Genomic DNA, 22,536 nt, shown 5'->3' with positions numbered 1-22,536 from the left:
CATCATTTTTGGTGTTGAAGCTTTGGAGGGATATTACATCAGTATACATTAATCAAAATTTACAAAAGTCAATAAAACTTAAGGTGGATAGAAGAATAATAAAGATTTAACGTTTTAAGCTCATACATGACGTTGGATCGATTGAAGACGATAAATCGAATATCTAAAAAAGAAAAAACTAATTTTTCATGATCAAATTAGATCATTATTTTCATAACTAAGAAAGAGTCATAAGATTATTACCACCATTTCCATAACTAAGAAAGAGTCATAAGATTATTACTACAAATAAGCAATGAAAGGGAGGTGCATTCAAGATTCTATTTTATTGAATCACTATTTTCTTTCACCATATTCAATCTTGAAAAATATAGAGATGCACAACCAAAGAAAATAAAAGAAAACAAATAAGATTAGGTAAGTCGCAAAGCAAAATTTTCATTCAGTAAGCGCGGTTCACCTAAAAAGTATAGAACTAATAAATCATGTAAACTTTCACCTAGACGAAAAGGGAGATAATTCACATCTTGATGAGAGAAAAAAATTACTCATACTTAAAAAAAATAAAAATAACTGTGAAAATCAGCATAAATAAAATCTCATATTCAAAAAAAATAAAAATAGCTGTGAAAATCAGCGTAAATAAGATCTCATGCCTTGAAAAGGAAAGAGGGATGATGGAAAGAAAAGCTCTCTCGAAAAGAGAGTGAGAGATCCAACACAATTAGGGATGTAAACGGGTAGAGTACCCGTGAAAATTAAACTATCCGAACCCGAACCCGATTTATATTAGTAATATCCGAATCCGTTCCGAATCCGATTAAAAATTAATTTAAATTATCCAAATCCGTTCCAAACCCGATTATTATTATCCGAATAAAAACCAAACCTGTTTAATCTTATATATTTTAATTAATAATTTATATAAAAAATATTTTTCATTAATAATTTTCATTTAAAAAATCTAATATTTCTAAAGAATATTTAAATTTAAATTTTTAAATAAAAATATATAAAAAAATTTATAAATATTATTGTAAAATATATTTTTTATATTAAATTAATTATTTATATAAACGGGTTCGGGTAGTGGGTACCCTGTACATAAAACCCGAATCCGATCCGAACCCGCAACGGATATTATTTTTAAAATCCGAACCCGTCCCAAACCCAATTATAACTATCCAAATCCGTTCTATTAGGGTTCGGTCGGATCGGGTATCCGAAAATACCTGATCCGTTGCCATCCCTAAACACAATTCCTAACATTAATAATATAAATATTTACACTATATACAGTATTAATATTTATACAGTGTTAATATTTATACTTTCTATACCATTAGTCTCGACTAAATAGTGCACTAATAATATTTGTATACTTTAATTCCTCTCGTATTATAAAAAATTAAACTTTATAATAATTATACTAATGTTTTTGTATAATCAAACACTAAAATGATTTTGGGGCCTTAGTACGTAAATATCTTTTTTTTTAAAAAAAAAAAAATCGGGTATAACGGCATCGTATTGAATAAAAAGACAAACCCGTAAAATAACTCGATCCCCATGCGTAATCCTTCTATCCCCTCTCGACTCCCAAACTGGGAGCTCGCTAAAAAATAGTAACCCTAATTCCCTAATTTCTTCCTCCCCCAAATAATTAAGCTCTCATTTCTCAACCTATCCGAAGCATCTGGGAGTCAGCTGAAGCCTAACTAATACATTAGAACTTCCAGTTCGAATTCGGATAAATTACAGGTATCTAAGTTTCTCAATAATGTTCTTGTTGCTTTTTGGAATCTGTTCATGTTTAGCACTACTCATAATCCTTGAATCTAGTTTTTTTTTTCTCCGCATGATTTTCGTATAGATGTATATATTTTTGGTTCTTATTTCAGCATATGTTCCGATATCTTGATGGTTTGATTTTATCCCCTTTTTCCTGATTTTGAAATATATGACATTCCCAAATCATATTCTAATACGACTTCCTCTCTCACGTCGTCTTTGACGGACTCCTTATTGAACGAAGAAGACGCCTCACTTGTTCCATCCGTTTCTGTACTCCCTCACTCTCAGGCTCTCCCACTTGCGATTGATACCGCTCTCTTGGTCGCCCGGTGTTGCTCCGCCCCGTTACCATCAGATTTCATGTTTGTCTCTAAGCTCTCTTGGCATTAATTCTCATATTGTCATATTCGATTCTCATCCTCTATCTCACTTTAGTCTCGAAATCTGCGTCTCCCTCGTTCTGGCGAGAAAGTTTACTTTTTGATTCTTATTGAGATCGTTTTAGAATTATTAATTTGGATGTTTCTGTTATTTAAATTCTATCTACTGAATAAATACATTTGATTTTCATGTAGCTAGTCTAGCGCATTGTATTGTCAACGGAGAACAATCAACCCATAACTGAAAATAATACCCAAATGCAGTTCAGTTCTGATTGATTTTCTAATGATTTTGTTTTGGTTACTTTAAGTTTGCTTGATTCAGAATGAAGCAAACCAAACCAACTGATTTACACCCCTAATCCTGGGTCTCTGCTGTATGGAGGGATATTACATATAACATAAATCAAAGTTCTCAGTCTTTTTAGATTGTGAGGCTTGTCATATTGAAGGTGAGTACAATTACTGAACCTATGGATGCTGATAAGCAGAATCACATTCTTGCTGTAACTTGCAAGAAATCTAGAAAATTAAGATGAAGTTCATTCTTGATTCAGTGTACTAACTTCACTTTTCCTCCAGTAATGAACGACCTTTTGAGCTTCCAAAAGTCTCAAAAGGTCAAGTGGTTGGTCCTAAATGAAAAAATTTTTTAACAGCTGTGTTCAAATTGGATAGCAACCATCTGCTGTACTCTGTTCTGTGACAGGAATACGCATATTGAAGAGTCGACGTAAGTTGGGGCTGAAGAGGAAATGGCACACAGATTGTTAAGAGATCTTGAAGCAGATGGTTGGGAGCGCTCTGATTTTCCTATCATCTGTGAGTCTTGCCTTGGCGACAATCCTTATGTTCGTATGGTATGTGTGACCCTTCTTATAGCAAGCTTCAAAGTATTTTCTGTTTTAGCATGTTGTCATAGTGAAGTTCTGTTATATTCTTGTTGTGATTGTAATTGTATGCATTGGGATGTAGACCAGAGCTGAATTTGATAAGGAATGCAAGATATGTACACGGCCATTTACAGTTTTTAGGTGGAGGCCTGGTCGGGATGCAAGGTTTAAGAAGTCAGAGATTTGCCAAACATGCAGTAAATTGAAAAATGTTTGTCAAGTCTGTCTTTTGGATCTAGAATATGGGTTGCCAGTTCAGGTTCGAGATACTGCACTGAGTATCAATTCCAATGATGCCATTCCAAAGAGTGATGTCAACAGGGAGTACTTTGCTGAGGAGCATGATCGAAGGGTAAGATCATTTATATTATGAAGCTTAGTTTAGTATTAGTTTAGCCTCCTACTGTTGAGCATGTGCTTTTTTTTTTTTTTCTTTTTTGGGAATATGGCACATTTTAAGCTTCTTAAAGTTAATAGCGTTGGCATTAGCTGTTGGTCGATGAAATACAAGTAAATTATATGCTTTCTGGTGTATATTAATGTACTCTTGACATCTTGTGATTAAGTTAGCATGTTGATATGGCAGTATCTATTCAAGTTATTAATTTCTGTTATTAGGGTGATACCATTTCTCAACATTTTTTGTCATCTTCTATAATTTTGTGTCTTCCTATGTTGTATAGTTATCACGCTTTCTTTATTTCATTCAACCATTCCATAGGTAGAAAACAATATTCCTCGCTTGTGGAATTTGTATTCCACGAGGTTTGGAAATATAAATAAATATGCACATTCAAAATTTCTGCCTAAATGTGAAACCAGGGAGTAGGATTTCACAAACCAAACCGAGCTTCCATGTAATATTGTGCATTGTTGGTTTGCTTCATTCTTGTATATCTGTTCAAAATTTATGGAGACTCATTGTCAATTGACTTTGAATTATGGAGAGATCTGTGCACAGACTGTTCTAGTTTGCTTCAGATGATAATTATTACCTTAACCCACCATGTTTTATGTGTAGATTCTGACACCTTTTTTGACTGTTGCATAATGCAGGCCAGAGCTGGTATAGATTATGAATCTTCATATGGAAAGGCACGGCCAAATGATACTATTCTAAAGCTTCAGAGAACAACACCATACTACAAAAGGAACCGAGCACATGTTTGTAGTTTCTATGTACGAGGTGAATGCACACGAGGTGCTGAGTGTCCTTATAGACATGAGATGCCAGTAACTGGGGAGCTATCACAGCAAAACATAAAAGATCGTTATTATGGGTAACTGCAGTTGGTTAATTTCTTTTCTTTGTTATGACTATCTCCTCTGCTAGTTCTTGCTTCAACTTTTTCCTTTTCCTTTTCCTTCACCTTTTTCTTGCTAAAAACTTGCTTGAAGTTTAGTTGTTCCCAATCAATGATACGTTACTCCACCATCCGTCACATAAGTTGGAATATAATTTTCATTAAATTGTGGATGCTTGTTGTTATGATTGGCCCTATCTCTGCTAATTCTTGCTTCAACTTTTTCCTTTTCCTTTTCCTTAGCCTTTTTCTTGCTAAAAACTTGCTTGAAGTTTTGTTTTTCCCAATCAATTATACGTTACTCCACCATCCGTCGTATAAGTTGGAATATAATTTTCATTAAATTGTGGATGCTTGTTGTTTTATTGATTTTATTTGGGGTAAAGTTTTGAAATGATGGCTTGTAAACTGTTAGTTCTTGTGGTGTTAAAAGGGCACAACACAGTAATCTCCTAGTTACCTTAGCATGCAGACATGCAAGTAACTTTTGAACCTTCAGAATTTATTTTAACCTCTGTATAATTCTTCAGTTTTCTTTCTATGTTTCTGCAGTGTGAATGACCCGGTGGCATTAAAGCTACTTAACAAGGCTGGTGAAATGCCTTCCCTGGAGCCACCTGAGGATGAAAGCATTAAAACCCTCTATGTGGGTGGGCTTGATGCAAGGATTACAGAGCAGGATCTGAGGGATAACTTTTATGCTCATGGTGAGATCGAATCCATTAAAATGGTGCCTCAACGAGCAATTGCATTTGTAACCTACACAACCAGAGAAGGTGCTGAGAAGGCTGCAGAAGAGCTCTCCAATAAGCTAGTTATCAAGGGTCTGAGGCTGAAGCTAATGTGGGGAAGACCCCAAGCACCAAAACCTGAGTCTGAAGCTTCAGAAGAAGCAAGGCAACAGGCATTGATGGCTCATGGTGGGATGTTGCCTAGGGCAGTTATATCTCAGCAGCAGAATCAAATACACCCGCCTGGAACTCAGGCCCAACCTCCACCAATGCACTATTTCAATATTCCACCACCACCTCAGCAGGAAAGGACCTTTTATCCATCAATGGATCCTCAAAGAATGGGTGCTCTTCTTCCATCCCAAGATGGAGCTTCCAGTGGACCATCAGGGTCTGGGGAGAACAAAAATGCACTGGAGAGGCAGCAAGGGCAGCACTACCCTTATCAGGGTATGCCACTGCCACACGGGCAATATCACCAACAACTTTATCCTGCATATGGGTATGTGCCGCCATTGCCACCTTATCAGCAGTATCCTCCATCATATCACTCTGCTGTTCCCCCGCCACAGGCTCCGCAAGCCACCCAGCTGCACCAGCATTCTGTCCCACCGCCAAGGACTGCACCTCCAGCATCTGCAAGCGCTGGACCCACTCCTCCAGGTTCTGGAGCGTCAACTTCGTCAAATCCCTGAAGCTTGATATTTGATTGAATGGTGTTATATTTTTGCAAGTTCTCACATTATTCTCTTGCTTTTTTGGATTGAAATGTCTTCTTGCTTGTATTTTTGGTTGTACCAGTATTCAACATGCACCATAATATTAGTTATTTCTTAGTGATGCGCTTCCATGTATGAAGTTATAGATCATTCTATACGATCAGGAGGCTTGAAGTGTCGCATTAATAATTGTAATTCAATGGCTAGCTTATGCGAGTGTTCCTTTCCTTTCATATTTTTTGAACTGCCTTTCCTTTCATCTATAGTCCGCTATATTTTGCATTGGTATATGATTAAAGTAGTCTTTTATTAATAAGCAGCTTTGCATAAATGCCAACCGTAACTGATTCGGTCCAGTGATATTTTCTTTTTTAATTTTTTGAGAAAATCTCAATTTGTTATCAGTTTTATTTAATTGCTTTAATTTTACTAATCTCCATCATTTCTTCTGAATGTATTACTCTTGGATCGATTTAGATATAATAATATATGATGTTTTTGTTTGCTTTAAAAAAAAAAAAATGAAGTAATTGATTTTTGTGACAATATTAAGCTATCCTGGTTAGCATTGCTAAAAATGTTAAACCAATTTCTCATATCAATGTTAAGGAACTTTGGATGAGTAGATTGGGCTGCATGCAAGTGCCGGTGGATCTTGAGCTGCAGTCAAAAATCCATTTTTTTCATCCGTCGTGGTTCTGCTTTGGGTGTGCGGTGCTGTGATTGCAATCAACCGGGTATCAAGGTTCGGGTCAAGTACCCGTGTTTTCTAGGGTTGGTCTTTTTGGATCCAATAATTAGTTGGGCATGGGTTTTTATAAGTTGATTTCTGTTTTGAAGCTTTTGGGCTCAATTATATGTAAAGCCTCTAGACTCTGATTGTACCCAATTCTTTATAATGAAATACCTTATCCTTGACAAAAAAAAAAAAAAAAAAAAAATCCCAATTATCACTCAAATATATGAATTAACTAAAATTAACAAAATTGATGTGTTTTTAAAAAATAATTAACCCTTCATTAATTTCATTTTAAAAAAAATCGAATAAATTTTTACAAAATTATATACAGAATTTAATTTTTTGTAATGAAAATTTTTTAAATTAAAAAATTGAATTTTTTTAAATAAGAGAATTATTAAAAAAAATAAATCTAATTAAATCTTTACAGAATTTTTTATTCTAAACAGAAGATGATCATAGTATATATTAGAGAGTTTTCATTAAAAATGTTCAATCTACTAATTAACTTTTTAATCAACATCAAATAAAAAAAGTCATCTAGGTTCAATGAATGCAGACGTTTCACTTGGCCCAAATGAAATACAGAATATCCTCTTTACAATGGGTACGAAAAATTATAGGGTATTACATGTACCATTGTTGTATCACAAACATGAGTCTTTTAAATTAATAATATATCTTTATTTTCTGAACTAAAACAGAATTATATGTCTTTATACATAAAAACCTGTTAATTAATTACTACATTTTTTATAAAAAAAAAATTCATCTACTCATCTGACTTTTATTAGTTTATCATATGTAAAATTGCCTTCATAATATAACAGTAATTTCTCCAAGTGCACAAGGGCCAAAATTGAGTAACTTTTGGATCCATCATCTGCTACGTACTGATTGCAAGGGGCGTAAGATCTAATTACGATTTCATCAGGCCAACTCAATATACACCAACTGTTCCAAATTGACCTGCAAGGATTACTTGCAGTAGCAGCCTACAAGTAGCTGCCTAATTTTAAGGTTAACGAATCTGCATTCTTCTTCTTCTTCTTCTTCAAATCTTCACAAAAACACATTGTGTCATCAAAGTTCCTAAATAATGAAACCGTCGTAAATCATTTCATAGAAAAATAAAACAGATTATTCTGAAGGGCAATAATTTCGCTTAAAATGAACATGTAGCGAGACACAGATGCATGGCATCTGGTTTATTGATGTTCCACTTAATGCTGATTTTGACACAAGCATGGTTCCTTTCCCTTGACATTTCACTAATTCCTTCCAGCTCGATCATACTCTACTATAATCATATATATAGAATGATGAGTACAGATAGTAGGACTTATGGTACTCGGCAACCCTCAATGTTCCATATCTCCTTTGCATATTGAGCAATTGTGCGGTCACTACTGAATTTTCCACTGCCAGCCGCGCTTAATATGGACATTTTCAGCCATCTCTTGCTATCCCTGCAACCAAAATTCGGTGTTTTCTAAAGGTCAATCACAAATCAATAAATTTATAAGTCAAATGTATACTGTAGATTTTTTATATAAATTCTCTCGTATAAGATCATAGCAAATAAAGTTATGGCCGAGTTCTCTATCCAGGCAGGCTCAGGTGGATCAGCTGTGACTTGATATGTCAAATAACAAACTGGAGAAGAATAATAATGATTTTAAGTGCTCGTCAAAGAATGTCTTTTTGTTCAGGAGGCTGCTTGATATGTTCTCAACGCATATAGTTTCGTAGCAATGAAGAAACGTCAAACTCAAACCCAGGGTCTCAATATCTTACTTGTAAGCTTCATCTACTCTTTTCTGAGCGTCCAAATAGCTTGGGAAGTCATGCCCAACAAGAAAATAATCACCACGGCCATAGCCAGAATTACCCTCCAGAGAATCAAGAAGTGGATTGTAATCGTAGCTTCCAAATACCCCACTTCTTATGAACTGCTTGGCCTCTTCAAATCGATGATCTGGTTTGAACTGTGTATCACCAGCGGGTTAATATTAGACAACGAAACAGGATCCCAGCTTCATTGGTAGCATAAAAAAGACTAACTAGACAACAGGAAAGGCAGGGAGATTATTTGAAGCAACACAAGAAAATTTATGCAGGAAGAAATACAATGCTCTATTCAGACCGTTATTCATAGAGCTAAATTGTAAAATTAAGTTCCAGCAAAACAGTGCAGAGGCTACTTTCTGGTTACAAATCATTTAAGGAAAGCCCATTGAAAGATATATACATTAGAAATATTACATAAATTTATGTAATGGGCAAGCTTGCATGCTATCAGCCAGTACTTTGTGTCATAGTTAATTTAGTCTTTAATTATTTGGAATTCCTTCCCTTGCCCTATCAACAATTTTGAATATAGCAAAGTTCTGTTCTAGCTCCATGTTCCAATTAGTTTCATCATAGATCACCTGGAATTTCATGGAAATCATAAACAGCAGTTATAAGTGAAGTGAATGTTGACAAAGTACAAACTACTTACCAAACCATTCTCTCTTTCCTTCCGAAGTCTAGGGACCTGGTCTGCTGTTGCTCCAAAGAGAAAGAAATTTTCCTCTCCTATTTCCTCCCTAATTTCCACATTAGCCCCATCCAGTGTTCCTATTATAAGGCAACCATTAAGTGCAAATTTCATGTTGCTTGTGCCGCTTGCCTCCATGCCTGCAGTACTGATATGCTGTGATAGTTCACTTCCTGGAATAAGCATCTCTGCCACAGATACGTTGTAATTTGGAACAAATACCACCTGAAATGTCAGAAATTTATTAGTGGACAAGCCTTCGTATGCCATAAACATGGAAAATTTGGACACATGTACCAGTGAACTTGTGCAACATATCTACCCCGCCATCACATTTCCCACACCAGAAGTTGCAACACAAAAGGTAAATGAAACGGATATTAAAAAAAAATAAATAAATAAAAGGAATCGGTTCATGCAAGTTCTAAAATTTCATGAAGCACATATCTCCAGATGTCCTCTTTCCTTAAAGGGTTCAGATTCCTTTTTCAAGTGACACTTTAGATCATAGAAAGTTCTAATACTAAAAAGAAATATACTACCATTCCATATTAAAAAAAGGGTGTCCAAGTGAATTATATCAGAAAAAGTAGATTGACAACAAAAGTATAAGGTTTGACTTTTGACAAACATAGATTTCAGGAATGCACCCCACAAAATTGGCATTCAGACTACAGAACATAACCACCCCTGTTACACACATAGAAATGTTATTGCCATTTGGATTATAAGATTTCTCTAGGTTACTTTTTCAACTAGCACTTTAGATCATAAAAGGTTCTAATACTAAAAAGAAAAGTTCTACCCTTCCATATTAAAAGAAAAAAGGTGTCCGAGCAAATTATATCACGAAAAGCAGATTGACAACAAGATTATAAGGCTTTGACAAACATGAATTTCAGGAATCAACAAACAAATTTGGCAATCAGACTAGAGAACATAACCAGCCATGTTATATACATAGAAGTATTAGCTAGATCAGTGGCCTTCAGTTTTCTTCAATTTTTCATTACAAGGAATCAAGTTTTCCTGAATTATTGAAGGCTTGCCTTAGGGCTCTGAGAGTCTGAAACCCATTTATTTACATTAACAAGTGATTCTGAGGCCTAAATTTGAAGCTTGTTCAACAAATGAGCACAGTAAACAACAAAGTGATCAAGTAATTTAAGCTCATGATTATAAATTTGTAAACAGGCACATTAATATCTTGATTACTACTCGGTTGAAAATAACATGAATAAGAAGTTCTAACTTGAAAGGACGATTTCTACTGGAGTTTCAATTTCAGACCAACATATAAAACAATTTATCCATAATCAACAACTCGTTTAAGCTTATTTGCTAGCAATTGTTCGATGAATGAGCCAAGTATGAGATAGTCTAGGTTCTCTTATTCCCACAATTATGGTAAAACACCACATGTTCTAAAAAATTCTATGTAGTTGATTACCTTCAAATAACTATTCACTTCAGGATCACTGTTGACAACTGCACCGACATCATTTACCAGTTTCACTATTCTCTTAGCATTTGTATATGTAGCAAATGCCTTCCCTCCAATCATAACAGTGCGTGGAGTTGTATTCTTCCTCTCTTCAGCACTCATCTCCTGTCACAATCCATTGATAGGAAGCCAAAAGTAGCCAGTAAGTCATGCCACATCAAATTATTTAGTATTAAGCACACAACCTCTTGCAAAAAAATGTCTATAAAGCTTTGCCCCACCTTCCTTCCCCCCCTCTTCGCCCTGCTTGCGCCCTTTCTTTTGTGACACAGACACACACATACAAATTCTAAGACCAAAGTAATTAATCATCTAACTGATGAAGAAATTTCACCCAAAATTAGATTGTTGATTTTAAGAACCTATGGTATCAGTGCCTAAAATTTAGAAGAAACTACCGTAAATAAATAATTTTGATCTTGTTCTGTTTTTACATTCATGACGTATAATTTTGAAGATAGAGAATTAAAACTGAAATAGATGAATGTGGCAGACTTGATCCAGGTTGGTATGGATACAACATCTTAAGTTGCTAGAACGAGTGAGCAATAAAAGAAGCAGTATGAACAGTTGTTCCATGCTAATGTGCTGGTTCATTGAGTAACAAACACCAACTTCTAAAACAATTTCAAACATGGAAAAGGGATGTCTATGTACCTTCAGTTTCTTGTACCTATAGACTGCACCCAAAATATTCAGAAGCTGTCTTTTATATTCATGGATCCGCTTGACTTGTATGTCAAATAAACTATTTGGATCAATGCTTACACCTGTCACTCGCAGAATGTACTGAGCCAAACGTTGCTTATTAGCCATCTTGGCAGAGCCCCATGCAGTTTGGAACTCTGCATTGTCCGCAAACTATTCAAGAAAACGTTAGTAGTTAATAATTACTGTAACCAGCTTCATATTGAAGAGTTCACACACACATTTCACTCTGTATCTATAGCTACCCACCTTTTGAAGACCTGCAAGTAGGTCAAGATTGGTAATCCACTGATCAGTTTTTAACCATTTTGTAATTATGTTACTGAGCTCAGGGCTGCAAAAACGGAGCCAACGGCGAGGTGTAATTCCGTTGGTTTTATTTTGGAACTTTTTTGGCCATATAGACACATAATCTGCAAATAACTCGGACTTCAAGATATCACTGTGTAACTGAGCTACACCATTCACCTGCAAAATGATGACAACAGTATATGACAACTTTCAAATGAAGCCTTTTCGTAAACAATGAAATTCTTGGGGCCTTAACCATAAGATAGGACAAATGTCTCCCTACAAACAAACTAATGAAGTAAGAGGCTGGGCTTCACATGAAGCCCATTTTGGTTTAAACAAGAAGCCTGGGAGCTTCAACAAATTAGAGGAGAAACTTGGGAGAATTATATTTAATGGGAACAGAGCAACATTTCAGTCATAATAGCAGTCCCCAGGACAAAATTTTAAGTAATGCAGACCAGCAATTTGAATTGTAACCAACCACATTTTTTTATTTTCTATCTGCTGGAAGGAATAATAACTTGCCTCTTGGTTTAAGTTTACATCTATAGTGATGAAAATCTTATCAGGTTACCATCACGATTTTGAGCCTAAGACAGCTAATGGAGACAGTCATATCACTGTCTTTAGATTCCAGACAATGGGCTTACCGTATGTGAAGAAACCACACACAAATTTGCCATCCGAACAACTGGCTTTTGTGGATTATTATCCAATATGCACATGCTGGGAAGCTTACCCTCAAGATCAGTTCGACTGCCGCGTATCATTGCAATGAACTGCAAAATTTTCACACCTTTATATGCAGACTATAACATCACAACTGTAGATGTATGTGGAATAACAGAAAAAGGCTAGGGCATATACCCTCTTATCTATTTCTTCTATGATTTCCATGTGGCGTGGCAGGAGCTTCCGCATCACAGTTTGTGACCACTTCTCCAATGCTTCAGGAAGGACTGTGTGATTTGTATAAGCAATGGTCCTGGTTCAATTATTAAAAAATTCAACATTCACTAGACCTCAACAGAAATATGCACGATAAGACATGGCAAAAAGCCAGAACAAGAAGGGTTGTAGGAGAAAAGCACAAGTCCTAGAATCACAAAAAAGGCACCTTGTTATCACGTCCCAAGCTTCATCCCATCCAAGTCCTTCATCATCCATTAGTATTCGCATCAGCTCAGGAATTGCCAGGGTAGGATGAGTATCATTCAGTTGTACTGCAACCTTGCTGGGAAATTCAGACCATTTCCATGACCCTTTCCCAGTTCTCCTCTCCTTAAATCTCATAATAATATCCTACAATTTGTCCCAAAATTAGGGTGAACTGAGTGAAAACTAGCCTGACAAGCTAACAACTCTAAATGCAATACTAAATCCTGAAGAAACATGGGTCTATAATTATTGTCCCATATGGACTTCCAACAAAGCAGCCCCAGCCTGGGATCAGCTTAGAATGAAAGGCAAGCCTATCTAGTTTTTGTGTTTGCTTTGGAAACTTCTAGGGCTGCAGGAGGAGAAAAAGCATACATGGGTATGTCATTCTATTTAGGGTAAGATAAAATGGGTGGGGACAAGACTGGTCTCAAGGCAATTGGTCAATCGACAACTACAATTATTTAGATTGAACAAGCAGCTTATCCTGGAATGAATAGCATGGAATAGGGGGAAAAAAAATGCTTCTGCCAAAAATGTGGAAAATCAAAATAAGTCCACGAAAGTGCAAAAATTCTCTTGGAACAGGAGGCAGAGGTAATTAGTGGCTTAAGAAATAATGAGAGCCACTTGGTAGATGAGTTGCCCCTAGCATCATCAACTGGCAATTGGTGGGTCTTATTCAGTTAATAAAATAATTTGCTTGGCAAGGTTTTTTGGTGAATGAAATAATATACTTAGAAAAAGTTCTTTAGTTTCCATGATGCCAAATAAAGGCCAATTTCCATAAACAAATGTTTTGAGTTTCTAGTGCCTGATTGACCACTTGGTCTGATATTGATATGCCCTCAAATGGACACCTATACATTTCACAGGTAAACATTCTGTACAAGAATAATCTAGTCAAGTATCACCATTTTGCAAGGGATTTGACAGAGATTAGATGCCTAAACATACATGAAACTGAAAAAGCCAAGTCAAAGTAGTAATACAAGAAGTATAAAGAATAAGCTAGTTTCCTACTTGAAGTGATGCACTACAAAGAAAGAATTGTTGCTTCAGCCGCAAAAGCTTTCCTTCTTCTGTTGCATCCCCGGGATAAAGAACAGCACATATCTGCATATACATAATTTATATAAGCATACTTCAGGAATACATAAGAAACTCCATGCAGTAGTGAATGCTTTATCAAATAGCAAAGGTAGCATCATGGCACAAATCAATACTTTATCAAATGTCAAACGTAGCATCATGGCACAAATCTTTTATGAGTACCTTTCGATAAGCAAAAACTGACAATCTTTCCTAATTCTAACATGACATCTGGAAACCAACCTGCTGAGCTCGAGAATGCAGCTGCGCAGCAGATTCATACTGTCCATCATTAAATTGAAAAAGATTGAAGTCCTCAGCAGAAGCTCTTGCTTCCCAGAGGCGAAGATTAATAGTATTCTTGGTTTTATATCCTGGAATTGGAACATCATAAGCCAGAGCTTGGACAATCTCCCCACCAACCCACTTTCGGCTGTATATACAAGACGGAAATATTTTGCATTAAATTTCTGTAAGAAAATTAAAAATAATATGAACACAAGAAAGGAAAATTAAAAATAATATGAACACAAGAAAGGAAAAGGTGAGTATCCCTTCATATATGAAGGATTTGAGACCAGCATACAACAGTGCAGCGATATGGTTAATTTAATAGATTTAGAATTAACACTTACGATCCATCAGGATTAACCTGAACATGACCGAAGAATCTGACAGGAAATACTACATCATGCCTGACAACTTCCCAAGGACTGAACTTCTGCAAAAGTCCAGTCAAAATCAAACATCAATTTTTCACATGATGTTAAGAAATAGTTTGAAGAGAGATCAGACCTCAAGCCAGTCCTCAGCAATTTCTTCCTGACCCTCCTTGGTGATCCGCTGCTTAAACAGCCCATATCTATACCTCAGACCATATCCCCATGCAGGCAAATCCAGTGTTGCCATAGAGTCTAGAAAGCATGAAGCAAGTCTCCCTAAACCACCATTTCCAAGTGCTGCATCTTTCTCCTACAAACAACCATTTCTAATAATCAAGAAAATAAACCGACGAAGTTCTTCCATAAAAAGTCACAGTTTATTAGTTTGACAGCTAACTGGATGTATATTATTAGAGACTACGAAATAAGAATGGATCTCTATTTATTTGAATGATAGCAACTACATTCCAAGGTGCCAAAATATTAAAAAGGCAGCAAAAGGAGAAAACCGTTTGAACATTCAACAATTTTAAAAGTACAGTTCACGAGGACGAGATTTAACAAATAAGAAATCAGGTTTAACCTTTTATTTTCATTTTTTGGATAAGTAGTTCTCGACCAGCTATTCATGCTGATGTAATTAATAACACGACCCAAAATTCACATGATTAGAATCTGCTGATGAACAAAAGCTTAACTTAGGCAAACAATTAAGAGAAAAAGAGAAGTACAAGCAGTTTAGTTCCATGAAATGGACTACATGAATATACGCCCTTGAAATCAAGCCTATGCATAAAGAATGTGATAATATGATTACCTGCTCAATTATTTCTTCAAGTTTATGTCCCAAATTATTTAAAGCATCAGCATATGCTCCCTGAATGTCCAGGTTTCCAATTGCATTGGTCAAAGCCCGTCCTTGAAGATATTCCATTGATAAGTAGTAGGTCTGCTTTGGATCAACTTTGTGATAATGAAGATATGTTTCATTCCATTGCTGCAGAGATCAAGAGATAAATATAAAAATCACCCCCAAACTTTGTTAAAAAACACAAGCTTCCAAAACCATGCAATCAAGTTTTCCAAACTATGCATAATGCTTGTACGTTTCTTTCCAACATTTTCTGAAGAAGTTTTACACTGGTCGCAAATTGCAATTCTTAAATGAACAACAGCACACAGATAGCCGAGTACTATGGAAAATAACATATTACAACAAATTTATCCTCCTACAGTTACATTATATTAATATCAATTGAGCTCTTCTTTCTTTACAATATATATTTATATATATACACTAATTCAACTGAAACCCTCCATAGAAGCAAATATAATTCAACCATGAAATAACTATGATTTGGAAATGAGAGCATGCTTAAAAAAAAATCTACAGCATGGAAAAATATCTTTTGAAAGGTAAATATTCGTCCACATAACAGTAACACTTTCGTGAGAGCAGTTCCAAATACCTCACTGTCAATAAAACTATAGAGTAAAATAAGAAATAACTAAACGAACAACACCACATGAAAAAGTAACGAAAATTAATAGTAGCTCTTCAATAATTGAAGTTTTCAAATATCAATACTTGTATAAGCCGATCGCGAACGCTCTCTGCAGTGGCATAGAAAGCTTGCTCCGGCTCGAACTTGGAAGGGGAGAAATGAGGGCTGTATTGTGCATGGTAACTAATATTGGATGCAATCTTTAAAGGGTCTTCAGCCAAAGGGTTCGCAGCTGCCGGAATCTTAGAAAAAACAGCCGAAACAGTAGCACTAGTGCCATTGGTTGCTTCTTCAGTTGCCATTGCTGATCTCCCAATAATTCCTTGAAAACAAAAGAAATTAGAATTGAATCTACAACAATAATAAGGTGGAAAACAGAGCAAAGAGATGTTACTAGGAGAGGAAGTACTTGTTTAGCTCACGCAGAAGTATCGAACGCCACTACTCTTTTTCGGGATACTAATAAGCAATCAATCACTAATGATAGAGAAAAGCGAAATGAAAGGAGACGGGAAAGAGGGAAATTATCTATCAGATGAGCAAGTGGGACAAAAGGAGTGAGGAATAATAAAAAGCGAACGGAAGATACTTGCAGAAACGTCCAAGAGAGGAGTTTGCGGTTCACGAAGGGAAAAAGACAAAAAGGAAGAGAGAAAGGAGAAAAATATCAGAGATAGGAGAGAAGTGACAGGGGATTGGACATGGCGAGGGAGAAGAGACGGAATCACATGAGCAGAGCTCAGCTGAGTAAGAGGTGGACAATTAGACATGGAGACATTTGGCTTCGTCTGCATTTTTGTTGGAAAAGAGAGCAGGTAGCACGTGGCGCTATTCAATGAAAGCTCACGCAACGAGAGGGCTCGGCCCCCGGATCTTGAATGTTTTAATTTTGTAATATTTTTCCTTTTTTAAGACATAGTTTATTTGTTTATAAATTTAATTTTTTATGAGATAAAATATTTTAATAGTCCGATATGGATTATATATAGGATGAATTTGAAGTACATAATTAATTTTTGAAACCATAAAAAGATAAATATATAATGAAGAAATGTAATCCGAAAATATAAGAAAAAAATACGGAGGTATGGCTTTTTTTTTTTTTGAAATGTCAAATAAAAAAAGAGATAATTCAAAAATAATAATTAAATAAACATTAATTTCACCTGCATCATCTAACAGGATTTTTATTAATGGACAAGTACCTAATACATGTTCAATCCCGTGACCATTTCATAGGTGATTTGGGACATCATCGATAGCAGACAACTAGTTGTCTCTCATACATAAGAACAGGCCATATGAAGATTTGACAAGTTCCTATAATATTAGTGGCTACATGTTATGGATTTCTCCCATGTAATTCAAGAACGTGACTGATCTTCGAAAGAGCTGGATTTCTCCCATGTTATGAGAATGTGATACCTGTGTACGCATGAAGATAGTAATTGCATCAGCTACATCAATCAATCAATTGCAATGTCCACACCTTAGCAATCTCTAGTCCATCTCCTAATGTCACTGCATTACCAAAGATGCCATTTCAATTTGAATTAGTGAGTCGAGAAGATTTTTTTATTAAAAAATTTTAATGTTGTAAATATTAAAAAATTATTAAAATTTAAAAATTACAAAAAAATTTAATTTATAAAACTATCTTTTAATCCCCTTTTCCAATGCCAGTGTAGAGTAGTGGTGTAATGGAGGTTTTCTCCTTTGTCTCGTGTGTTGATTTCTAGAGGCTGGTCCTCTGTGTCGGCGACGAGGAGATGAGGCCGTTGGCTCTTCTTCTTTGTAGGGCTTGCTGCTGTTGGGCTGGGATTTAGGCCTCATTATGGGCTTGGTTAGGGTTATAATGTTATAATTCTAGTTGAGCTCAGACTTCGGACTGTTATTTCACTTCACTAATGAAGGAAATATTTCTAGAAAAAAAAGAAAAAAAAGTAAAAGTAAAAATAAAAAAAAAACAAAAAAAAAAACCAGTGATGTCAATGAACGATTCCCTGGGTCTAAAAGCTTTGCAACTTCCGAGTTATTTTTCAGTCACTAAGATTACGACATCGTTTTTCTCACCTAAGCTAAATCCTCCGCCTCTTCAACAGTTCACCCTTCTCGGTAGCTCTCTCTTTCTCTTTCAGGCCTATCGCCATATTATCGTTCTCATTTTCCGATCATATCTCTATCAGGTGACTAACTCGACTCTATCTTTCTTTTTGAAATTATATTTTGATTTCTTGATGTTTCTTTTATGTTGATTGAATTTTACTTTAATTAAGCTGGAGGAGGATATAGATTTTTCATATTTGATATTTCAATATTGCTTTTGATTGAATCCACCGCTAATTTCCTGTGACCTTAAAAAGATGCTTTGGTGAAAAGCTTGAGGGTAAGAGCAGCTTCAAACCGCATGCTTTGTTCCTTTGCAGCGCGATTCTGAGAATTCTATTCTCAGTGAGGTAATGGTGCCCATCTCACTTGAAATTTTATTTTTCTTTGAACTTCATTAAGATTTTTATTTCATGGAAAAATACGCATTTCCCTGCTTTTGCGTGTTGGTGATAGGATTATTTCAATTTCCTCATGGGTTGGAAAGATATAACTATTTTACTATTCATAAAAATGATATTGGCAATTCTAATGCAATTGTGATACTAATTTCATATATTGGAATTGCTTGCTAAGAATAATAGAGATGACATACGCTACATTAAGTTTAATTTTAGTAGTAATTTGACAGTGGATAGCTTTAATTTTCATGTGTCCATTTTAGATTTTATTTGTTTAGTTGGAAGCAAATAACATCTGAAAGAAATTAATCAATGACATCATTTCTTTTGCTACCGTCGTGTGCCTTATTTGGAAGTTGATTCATGGTTGGTTAAACATTATTTAGTTTTGGATAATCATGGTATTTTATTCTAGCTAGTATGATATAGATGATGACACAACTATGGTTTATTAGTCTTGATAAGAACCTAGTTCTTTTTGTGTGATATTGTCATGTAAAAAAGTATTATTAAATGTTATTGATTATTATAATATTTTTTAACAAGTTTTTTAATTATTTAACTTTCATCAACAATCATGCATTTTACAATAGGCAAGTATGGCTGTAACTTCTATTATTGTTTTTATTTTTTCATTTTGTTGTCTTTGATGATTTCAGTAAGAATTCTTGAGTGTTGAAAAACACCAGCATGTTTTAGAAGAGCTAGCATGGAAGATCAATATTCTGTTAGTAGTCCTAGAAGAATCCTTAGTTTGTCAAAGAGGAAGAGGGCAACTGTATACTTTCAAGACCCTGATGACAAGGGTTCTGGCTTTGGAGTGGCTGGAGAGCATGGACTAAAAACTTCTGAAGTTTATGGTTTTGTAGGTTCCATTACAACTATTGTTGCTACAGGTTCATATCTTTTAATATCTCCTTTTCACGCATCATATAGAAGCTGCTGTTGTCTGAAATCTGAATTCCTACAAAAACTGTGAATTTCTTTAATGGAACAGTCAACCTTTGCAAAATGCTTTCTTTATCATTACTCTCTGTAGTTGATAAAGTTTATAAATATGTTACCATAACTTGTTTCAGTCACATCTTATGTTAAAAAATTATTTGTATTTATTCTTAATTTGTATGGGGAATATTGTGTTTTTGCATTATTAAGATTGTATTATAGTCATTATATATTTTCTAGTATTTCGCTCAAGTATTTACTTAAAGATTAACTTAAAGATTAAGCAGCTATATTAATTTCATGTTGATTTCAATTGTTCTGCCTGAGCAGTTATTTTCTTGGTATGGGCATACGTTCCTGAACCTCTTTTGCACTCAATTGGGGTCTTTTACTATCCCAGCAGGTCAGTGGATTGCATACCATCCATTGATATTAGTTCTTTTAATTTTTCCTCTGCCAAAATCACCATAGAGCAAAGATAAAAATAGCTGGAATGCTTTAAAGCCATTTCATTGGCTTACTCTTAACTTGTTGCCAACGCTTCTTAGGTATTGGGCATTGGCCGTCCCAACTTATGCTATGGTTACAGTAGTACTAGCACTTGCATTTTATCTTGGCCTCAACTTCTTGTCAACCCCTCACCCGACTTCCTCGAGTACAATTTTTGGTAAGCTTGCTCATTGTATATATTCCTTAATTTTAAGAAATTCATAAAGGTTAAATCAATGATATAAAGGCTTTCACTGAATCAGTGATGTTGGTATAACATTTGCTGTACTTTTATTAACACCCATATTATTGGTGGATGTAATATCATCCTGTGCTTGTATTTTGCAGATGACTTCAGCAGGGAACCTGCTGATTCTGTTCCTTTGACAGAGGGGGATGATCAGCCCATAGAACCCATATCCGATATCAGTATTAATAAAATTAATAGTCTCATGTTCAAGAACGTAAAATGACAGATCTACCCCTGGATGAGGCTGCTCCGCCTTATTGATGCTTGTCTTCTTCCAGTTTGTAATGAAATTTGAAATCGAAGAATAGATCATTGTCAAACAAGAGAAGAAGAAATCATTACTTTTGTTGCTTCTTGAAGCGACAATAGACCACAATCATTTTGATCTTTTGTTGCTCTACTGGCCTTTTATTAATATTTAATATAAAGTAGATTTGAATTTGTGTTGCCTTTCTAAAAAAACTACGATTTATGTGATTTTGTAAATATTCAAACATGCATGGCATGTAATTTTATAGTTCTGAACATCTAATTATGATATACTTTATCAACACATAATGTTTTATCATTTATATTAAAATAAAAATATGTATGAATAAAATTGATTTTATTTATATGTTTATTGCGCATCAGTTGCGATAGCATTGTATTGGTTTCATTTAACAGAATGTGTTGAATGCGTTTGATAAAATGCTGGACTTCTTTTTTCTTGGCAATTTAGTTCAATGATGCTTGCTTATAACTGTCGTCACAGATTAATGTTGATGGGAAAGATGATCCTACTGAATGTATATAGTGAAGTACGAATCTATAGATAAACATTTAATATAATTGCGTCTTCCCTACATAAAATTCATAAACAATAGGTAAAACTTATTGTTGATAGTTTTGACTACAAGACGTTATTAAGTTAGAAGCAATACACTAATTCATTAGTTTGCATGAAATAAAAAGCGTACTACGCAGTAATTAAAGGGGAAACTCGATCGTCTTATGTACATATAAAAAAGCTCCTTTTTTTTTAAAAAAAAAAAAAAAAAAAAAAAAAAAACACTGTAAGAGGCATTACAAATAGACCTAATTAGGTGTCAAGGCCTAAATCTAATGAGCTGAACTTGTTGGTGTGAATAAAAGAAGAGTTAGCATGTGATAGAGATGGATATATATACAGTAGTTGGAAAGCATGCATGAAGGCAATGGTCAGATGCTCAGTGGTTGGAGACGATCGCTTGGAAGCATGGTGATGAGAGGGATTTGGGTCCTGAAATCTATTTGAAATGAAATCAGAACAAACATCATTTTGTGATGATGCTTTAGAACCAATTATCTAGAAGAAATTAAGATATTGCAGTAGCAATCAAGTAACAGCAATTAGCGGCCGTGTCATTAATGTTCCACAAAGTGGAATTACCTAAGTGAAGAGGTTAGATGGAGGTGTTACCCACCCTAATACTTTCCTCCCTAGCAAATTCCATGATAACCATTTCTCAACCAGACTTGGACTTTTTCTTTCATATGTATCTTTCATCTACCATCATCTTCCAAAACGATTTCATCTAAAAACTTCAACTTTTCTATCTTTTACCATCTTTCATTTTAATAATTAATTAATTAAACCCTCAAAAATATTGACATATGGTCATTACAAGAATGCTAAAATTATTGGCAAAAATTTTTGCTATAAAAATATAAAAAATTTTACTATAAATTTATGATATAAAATTGTAGTAATAATATTTTACAATAAAATTGTGTTTGATACTGAAACAATAGTTACTGGCTATAACAAATATTTTAGCAGCAATTATTTATATTTTTATTAATATTAATTTTTATAGCAATAAAATTAAGCTTATATAAATAAATATGATTATCTTTTTCTATATTGGTCCGACAAAATCATCAGCATTTGTGTTGTTGAGAACTATCTCTGTGTCACCATTTTGGTTGGATAGCACTCATTTTGAAGTTTGACCAAAATTTGAAGTAACTTTATATGAAAAAGTTGTCGCAGTTTGCGAGATTGCATCTTATGCTTTCTGCAAGGAAGATGATGACGATGTTAAGGATTGCAATGGTAATAATGGATTGTTAGGGTTTGATTTCACTCTAGGGCTTATTATATACCAGAAATTAGGGCTTGAAGATTGGTTTAAGCAGTAGCTTCAATTGATTTCAAAATTTTAAGGTACCAAAATTTTTGAATTTTATCAAACTATGTTGGTCAGCATTAGGAATAACGTTGCTTGATCTTACTTTCACACACACTAGTTCTTTGTATCAAATTTAATTCTTGCACAGAAAATTTTAAGGCCTTTTT

At 34.7% G+C, this 22,536-nt stretch overlaps 3 protein-coding genes across 7 annotated transcripts; 2 read left to right on the top strand and 1 right to left on the bottom strand.

The window, feature by feature from the left end:
* Nucleotides 1-1,567: 1,567 nt before the first annotated feature.
* On the top strand, nucleotides 1,568-6,054 carry LOC110609151 (zinc finger CCCH domain-containing protein 49). 4 transcript variants are annotated; one of them, XM_021748517.2, is made up of 6 exons: nucleotides 1,568-1,761; nucleotides 2,370-2,626; nucleotides 2,884-3,034; nucleotides 3,150-3,419; nucleotides 4,124-4,347; nucleotides 4,924-6,054. In XM_021748517.2, exons 3-6 carry the CDS (start codon nucleotides 2,930-2,932, stop codon nucleotides 5,795-5,797), a joined length of 1,473 nt encoding a protein of 490 aa, XP_021604209.1. In that variant the 5' UTR covers nucleotides 1,568-1,761; nucleotides 2,370-2,626; nucleotides 2,884-2,929; the 3' UTR covers nucleotides 5,798-6,054. The 4 variants fall into 4 exon arrangements, with proteins under 4 accessions (XP_021604209.1, XP_021604208.1, XP_021604207.1 ...); XM_021748516.2 differs by lacking the exon at nucleotides 2,370-2,626 and adding an exon at nucleotides 2,039-2,156; XM_021748515.2 differs by lacking the exon at nucleotides 2,370-2,626 and adding an exon at nucleotides 2,036-2,156.
* A 1,400-nt stretch (nucleotides 6,055-7,454) lies between these two features.
* LOC110608690 (alpha-glucan phosphorylase, H isozyme) lies at nucleotides 7,455-16,794 on the bottom strand. Of its 2 annotated transcripts, none has more exons than XM_043954145.1 (16): nucleotides 16,420-16,794; nucleotides 16,109-16,347; nucleotides 15,338-15,517; nucleotides 14,654-14,830; nucleotides 14,494-14,579; nucleotides 14,102-14,291; nucleotides 13,790-13,882; nucleotides 12,726-12,910; nucleotides 12,476-12,593; nucleotides 12,259-12,387; nucleotides 11,564-11,782; nucleotides 11,264-11,467; nucleotides 10,553-10,711; nucleotides 9,064-9,327; nucleotides 8,358-8,548; nucleotides 7,455-8,029 (listed from the first exon to the last, which is right to left on the bottom strand). In XM_043954145.1, exons 2-16 carry the CDS (start codon nucleotides 16,325-16,327, stop codon nucleotides 7,903-7,905), a joined length of 2,541 nt encoding a protein of 846 aa, XP_043810080.1. In that variant the 5' UTR covers nucleotides 16,328-16,347; nucleotides 16,420-16,794; the 3' UTR covers nucleotides 7,455-7,902. The 2 variants fall into 2 exon arrangements, with proteins under 2 accessions (XP_043810080.1, XP_021603657.1); XM_021747965.2 differs by having other exon boundaries at nucleotides 16,435-16,789.
* A 1,195-nt stretch (nucleotides 16,795-17,989) lies between these two features.
* LOC110607595 (phosphatidylinositol N-acetylglucosaminyltransferase subunit P) lies at nucleotides 17,990-20,767 on the top strand. Its single transcript, XM_021746743.2, has 6 exons — nucleotides 17,990-18,211; nucleotides 18,389-18,481; nucleotides 19,192-19,428; nucleotides 19,808-19,880; nucleotides 20,026-20,144; nucleotides 20,315-20,767. The coding sequence occupies exons 3-6, from the start codon at nucleotides 19,242-19,244 to the stop codon at nucleotides 20,437-20,439; spliced, it is 504 nt and encodes a 167-aa protein (XP_021602435.1). The 5' UTR covers nucleotides 17,990-18,211; nucleotides 18,389-18,481; nucleotides 19,192-19,241; the 3' UTR covers nucleotides 20,440-20,767.
* The last annotated feature ends 1,769 nt before the right edge of the window (nucleotides 20,768-22,536 follow it).

This window comes from Manihot esculenta, chromosome 2 (genome assembly GCF_001659605.2).
Source record: "Manihot esculenta cultivar AM560-2 chromosome 2, M.esculenta_v8, whole genome shotgun sequence".
NCBI classification, from domain to species: domain Eukaryota; kingdom Viridiplantae; phylum Streptophyta; class Magnoliopsida; order Malpighiales; family Euphorbiaceae; genus Manihot; species Manihot esculenta.
Note: the sequence above shows the minus strand (reverse complement) of the source record. Positions and strands in the feature narration are given on the sequence as shown.